Source organism: Scomber scombrus, chromosome 7, assembly GCF_963691925.1.
Source record: "Scomber scombrus chromosome 7, fScoSco1.1, whole genome shotgun sequence".
Classification (NCBI taxonomy): Eukaryota; Metazoa; Chordata; class Actinopteri; order Scombriformes; family Scombridae; genus Scomber; species Scomber scombrus.
The window spans coordinates 26,090,744-26,097,657 of NC_084976.1; the positions used below are offsets into that span (position 1 = coordinate 26,090,744).

The 6,914-nt window shown below is 43.1% G+C and overlaps 1 protein-coding gene across 1 annotated transcript; it reads right to left on the reverse strand.

Moving 5' to 3' along the window:
- Positions 1-4,385: 4,385 nt before the first annotated feature.
- Positions 4,386-5,747, reverse strand: fam110d (family with sequence similarity 110 member D). Its single transcript, XM_062423315.1, has one exon. It carries the CDS (start codon positions 5,745-5,747, stop codon positions 4,386-4,388), a length of 1,362 nt encoding a protein of 453 aa, XP_062279299.1.
- Positions 5,748-6,914: the final 1,167 nt, after the last annotated feature.

Genomic DNA, 6,914 nt, shown 5'->3' on the forward strand with positions numbered 1-6,914 from the left:
TGTGTGTGTGTGTGTGTGTGTGTGTGTGTGTTTTTACCCTTTCTGTCCCTGAGTCATGAACCAAGCTTCTCCCAAGCGTAGACATCCGCAGTCTGAAGCTGCTGGCGCAGAAGAACTAGGCCAGATTTGACACACTTCACAACCCATGCTAACTCTGACACACATTATTGCTTTTCGGAGCAAAGAAGGGAGAAAAAAAATCCCAGCAACAAATGCATCAGTGCAGTTTGAGGCCACTCAGACACAAAATGATAGTATCTGAGCTGAGTTGTTATCAAACAGCTGGATTGAAGGTCTGTATCCTGAAAGAACATTGTGTCGTGCCTGCCTGTACAATGTGAGAGTGAAAATATTGTCATGACAGTAGCCACAAGCTACAGTAGGTTGAAAACTCATGTTAAAAGGGAATTACATTTTCATCCGTTACCCAAAAAATAAATATGTTATGCTTTTGTGGCAGGGAGTGCCTGTAATCCCCCCCAAAAACCCAAAGTAAACCACAGATGTTTGTGTGAATTATTGACAATGTAATGCCTTACATTTGTGGCTCATTAACTAGCTAAGAGAATATTTCTTTGAGGTTTCAGCTGAGGTTTTCCTCAGTAAAAACTTTAAACCAGTGTGTTGTTTCATAATTGGGTCAGTAATTTGCTGGACAGGATTTGCTGGTGGGCAAAAAGTGTGAAGCAGGAGGTCTGCAGACCCCTGTGGCGTTTCTTTTTTTTTTCATGTGAGGGAGAACCACATCAGCAGCATCAAAGCCTGGAGTGGTGGATCCCTGCCAGTTTATCGTCTACTTTTTAAACTACCAGGCAGTTTTTGAAAGCACACCGAAGTCTTAAACACGTACACTAGCTCAACTTTTCCCTGAAAACTTTGCTTGCTCAGCACAAAACCAACTTAAACCCTGTAATAATAAGAAGTGAATTGTCCTCTACCAGCTGTTGTCTGTTTATTTCTAGGCAGACTGAGGAAGAAAGGCCAAACCCAAAACATGACCATATGTTTAAACCTTGTCCTATGAACCCAAAACAGGATGTCGCAGCAGGCCCTCCGGTCAGAGAAACTGACATAGACACAGGAACACAGGAGGGCTATTGTTTTGTTCTGCTTTGGGAAAGACAGAGAGAAACAGAGAGAGGGAAAGGGAAGTGTGCTAAGGGAGAGAGGAATCAGACATGTGATTGTGTGTGTGCAAATACAACTGTATGTGTTGCTGTTTGAAGCTTACAGACTTTAGGGCTATCTGAAGAAACAACCAGCTTGCAAAACTTTGTTCAGCGTTTGCACAACAGAGCCTTAAATGTCCTCAAACCTTCTTTAAAGGGAAAGTCCTTCTTAAAATAGTAATCACATAATTTCTTTCCGTTGTGAATTTAAACTCGTCTCTCCTCTGCAGTGGTGAAGTCATCTTCAGAAAATGGACAGTGAATAATGGAACAACTTGCAGCCAGACAACACATATGTTGATAATACTTGGGTGTGGAGATATTCTGTAACTAAAATTTGTAAACCAATTCGATAAATATCATTTTGACATTTAGGATCATCTGGAGACAGTTTGACATTCATGGGAAATGCACTTAATTGCTTTCTTGCTGACGGTAAGATGAGAAGATTGATATCATTTTCTGTCTTCAGGGTGATATTCATCTCCTTAGCTCACCCTCAGCAAGACATGTGCCTGTCGAACTATTTCTTCAAACAGAAATACTTCAAAAAATGTCACCTAGTGATATTTTCACTTCAAGATTCAAGCTCAGGATGAAGTAAATAGATTTTCCTCTTAACATTTGAACCCACTGTGATGCATGTGGAAACAAATGCTGACTCAGGGCTGAAGAGGAGAGAGGAGACAAAGAGTGTCAGAAGTCTGCAGACAGGGTGGAGGGTTTGCTCTTAGCCAGCGTAGACATAGCATCAAGCCACACAGAGGCCTCCTTGTCTATAAACACAACCTGTTGCAACTCACTCAAGAGCACACCATGCAGGGAATGCTAAAAGGATTAGCGTGTAGCCACTTGAGATAATGTGAAAAATGAGACGTGATGTGGTGAAGGGAGGCAACAAAGAGTCAAGGACGAGACAGCGTAACATCACTGACTCAGTCGACCATTACGCTCTAAGAAGATTAGACAATAAGTCACTGCCAAAGCTTTTTCTACTTTCACTCTATTGGAGAAATGTTCTTTTTTAATGTAATGTCAATAATACATATACCCCTTTTTAAATGATGATTGAGTGTTGCTAGTTTTTAAACATATGTATTAATAAAATAAGCTTTTCCTGCTTAGATACTGTACTGTAAAGTCTCCAAAATTACCCAAAAACACAACAAACACACAAAAAAAGACCTTCACTTAATTATTTTGATATTTGTGTTTATTTGCTGTGTACATCATACACAAACGTCTTTGGAATAAAACTAAATCTCTTATATATATCAAATAAAAAAGAAAAGAGATTCATAATCTACGGAGCAACTTTGTAAACATGCAACCAAATGGTTTTCAAGGGGAGATATAAAACAAAACCAAACAAAGTCCAGGTTTCAGGAGTTTCAGGAGCGTGCCATGCTGATGACAAATACAGAAAGAACATATCAAGGCTGCAATTAATTGTGTTAATTTATCACGTGTACAAATATAACGTGCCCTTGGGTTCACTAACAGACGTGAACGCCTCTCAGTCTAACCTCTGCATACCTCTGCAGACCTCGAGTTTGTATTTCAGTGGCATCCTCCAGGTCAAGCAATGGAAATGACCTTTCATGGAGATAAAATGAGAATCACTGAAGGATGGATGAAGTGAGGTAGGATCTGTGGTTATCAGAGAAAAGGAGGGCGGCTTCAGCCTCCCCTGCTTGTTTGGATGGGAAACAGGCTGATGGAGCCAGCTGGGGAGGTTAAATTGCTGTAAACTGCCAGATGGTAAAAGTGACATCCTAAATCACATGCAAGTAGGGGTCTGACAGCTTGAGCTCCTTTACTTTTTGAGGTGCATATATTATTTTATGACATTTTCTTAATTTGTTTAACTTCTTTGGTGAGATTTAAACTCAACGTGCATTTATGTTCTTTAATATCTGGTTCTTCTCTCACAGGATTGACCACTAACAGTCTCCCTGTTTATATCATTCTGCAGCTCTATTGCTTGCACAGCTGTGACCGCTGAACAGGCATGAAGCATTAGCAGTGGTAATCAATGACTGTGTCACACAAGTGTTTATTGGACAGTGTATACTGTGAAAGGCCCTCATTAGGGATTGTAAATTAGATGAAAAATTATGAAAATTACTGGCCAGGCATGGCTCTTTGTCATCTATGATGCAGGTGCTCCTTTGAATCCAGCTCAGTGTTTATACGAGATGAATCTCTTTAAAGAGTCAAAGCTATATCTCTATCTTTTACTTCCTCTCTCTCTGTCCAGTTCAGTGCATTAACAACCCCACAGGGGTGCCTCGCATGTTTGTTCCAACGCCTGCGTTTAAGTAGTAAAAAAAAAAAAAAAGCAACACACAAACTAAACTGGGACAGTTCCGAATGAGGTACTTATGGTTCACTTCACACTCGCACAACAGTTTTCCAGTTTAGAAAAAAAAAATAGCTTAGTGGTTTTCCATTTTAAATTAATCATTAGAGGAGAGTGTTTGGTGTCAAGGACAACTTTGTCCGCTGTGTCATGACAAACATACACTTTTACAGTTATGTGCCTTGTGAGGGGTCAGAGGAGCTGCTTTCAGAACAGATCAGAATCCAGTTCTGTCAACAACTGAAGCTACAAATGGAGAGGATGGTAATGTCCACTCCACACACACATACACTCACAGACACCAAAACATTTTGCATGAAGAAATGGTTCCATTTTCCAGTAAGGTCTATCTACACCCACACAATACTTCCATAGGATCTATAAATACAATATATCAATTTGACAGGAGATAACTAGTAGCAGTCTTTGTCCTCAAATTTCAAGAAACAGTCTCTTTGGAGTCAGGACCAAACATAACCATGTGCCATGGAGAGCTACCCTAATGTGCAGACATTATCAGCCAAAACAAACTAGTCTCTCATTTCAAATTTTAAAATCTTTGTGTTGTGAAACACAAAAACAGACCTGGCCATATTTCAGCCTTTTGTTTTGAGCTGCAGCAAGGCAGCCAGCCAATCGCTACCCACACTTAAAAAATACTGTCTGTGCTTAAAGTAAAATTCCCCTAAATGCTTTCTCTTCTGGTTTGTGGTGCATTTCAGTGGCAAATTAATGTCTGCACATGTGGTAAGGGTCTGCAAAACCAAACGCTACACCAGATGAACTCTTGTTTAGTTAGAAAGAACACCTGCAGACCCTCAGCACTCTGTGGAACATGGTTCGTTATCCCTGTATTAAACAGTTGACTCTTTGGGTCCTTCGCGAGCAGCATTCCTACACCCGTAAAGCCACTTGATGACACGAGCGTTTCTCTCAATGATTGACACTCCAGTGGGAAGCTGCTCAGCCAGCTCTTCCTGAAACAGCCCGTCTCCTGAGTGGCGGGAGAACTCGCTGGGCTCCGAGCCACCAAAGCCGTCCCCGCCTACACTGCGTAGTGCCAGTGACAGTGTGTCTATGGAGCTTGCACCATAGAGGAAATTCTCTCGACCCAGACGCTCTATCATGTCAATGTCCAGTCCACAGAAGTCAAAGAAATGCTCCTGCTCAGATAATGCTACAGAGCAGCGCAGGCGCAGTTCTGACTTAGAGCGATACAGTTGCCCAAACTTCCTTCTGGGTACTGGTGGTGGTGATGCCCGTTTCCATGGGTCGTTCTCATCATCGTGGTTACTTGAGTGGTTGCCATTGGTGATACCATTGTTAACTCCATTAGTGGTACCTTTTGTAAATCCATTATTAGTCCGTTCAAGTGAATAGCTAAACCTGGGGCTGGGGACAGACCCTGGGCTGCGTTCTTGGTCAGTTTTACTAGACCTCCTGCTCCCTGGTCCACCATCTGTAGTGTCTTTGTCATTGGTCCATGACATGCGGGAGTCTCCATCCCGTGATGGCGTTTTCTCTTCACCGATCACCATCTTCTGGATTCTGCCCTCACCTCCACCACTCTTCTCCCTCATGGAACCCTGGAAGAGTCGGCGGACAAAACTGTAGCCCTTCAGTTCCACATTGTTGTTTTCTCCCACCCCTGCACCTGTGGGACTCTTGCACTCTTTCTTCTGTCTGTAGATGATGAGCGAGTCCGGTCTCAGCATGCGTTTGCCTGTGCTCCTTCTGAGTATAGGGGCGCTGTGTGGTGCTACCATGGTGTTAATTGCGGGTGTCCTGGGGCTGGGAAGCATCACATTTTTAACGTTACTCCTGTTGTGGGCTTCAACATCAACTGAAGTCCGTCGGTTCTCCTTTCTGGAATCGTCATTTTCATTTTCATCTCTTGAGGTGAAGGAGCCAGAGAGTGTAGAAAAAGGGGTGTTGGATGAATGCCGTGGGGTAAGATGAGGCGTCAAGCTACCAGGAATGACAACAGCTCGCCGGGGCTGTGGTGGTGGGGTAGCACAAGGTACAAGTACAGGCTCCTGTTTGGTGTTGATAACCTGCTGGCTCTTGACATATTTGGCTTTGTCCGCCTCAAGTCTCTCCACAGCACTGACTGAGCGGCCGTGGCCTCCGCCATCTATCTGCCTGCGCAGGTAGTCTGGACCCTTGTTGAGGAGCCTCAGAGGAGAGGGGGAGCCAATTGGGGTTAGTGGTTTCATGTTGATTCACTGAGCTGGGAAAGACATTAAGCCCCCAATTGACTGACAGCTTCTGGTGTCTCCCACAGAGCTGTTGTTGGTCCTGTGAAAATTTCAAAACTAATGAGACTGTTTGAGAAAGTTTTTAAGTGTAGAAAACGGTAGTAGCTCTCATTCCTCTTCTCACAGTAGTTGAATCTTCTTCGAAGGGTAATAGATAGGTAGTAATTCAGAAGACCACAGAATCCAAGTTTGTTGTAAAGTTTTCTATAGATAGCTTGCAGTCTCTTTGTTGGGCAGAGTGAGAGCCCAGACAAATTGATATCTCTATGCAGTATTTACACAGGCATTTGGATAGGCAGGCAGGGCACAGGGAAGTCCTTTTTTTGTCAGCCAAGAGCACTCCCAAATGAGACGCTCCCTGCCCACAGTGCAGCAGAAATAGATGGCAGGGTGCACTTTGAAAGGGCTACTTTTTCCTCCCCCACGTTTTCTTCTCTCTTTCCGTCTCCCAACAACACCCTTTACTGTTGATCTTTTCGGTGACGACTACCCAGAGAAATGAGATATAATGCCCTCAAATATTTGCTTTGTGGAGGCCGTCTGACGGACGCTAGGTCAGGACTTTTTATTGTTTGGAAGCGGTTGTGGTTGAGGTGACTTGAGGGTGGCCGGCACCGAGACACTTGGTTCGTTGATGGACAGATGTGAAGAAGCAGATCTTGTCCTTGTCCTCACCTCACCTATGTGGACCCTAAGAAAAGAGAGAGAAAGAGAGGTTTTAGTTGGAAGTGCTAGTCTCCAGGGCGGACAGCAGAGACCAGATGGCAGGAAGGACAGTGGTCCCTAAAGCTCAGCTCAGATTGTGCTTATTTAAAGCTGGAGGGAGTTTCATGTCTGGAGTCTGCAGCAATGCAAAGCTGATATGTATAAAAATGTAACCCTCTTCCTTGTATATATGCACTAAATACACTATGCACCATACTTTTAGACATGAAGATGACACTTCTATCTGAGTAAAAAAGTAAAGGTTCAGCTTCAGGTTATGCAAACATGTTGCTGCTGAATGAGTTAATTTTATTGGAATAGTCTCAAATCACATACATAATGGTTTTCCTCATTCAGCGGGTATTCCGAGCTATTTTGTAAATGTAAGCACACATTTTACATACATACTTAACAAGCACA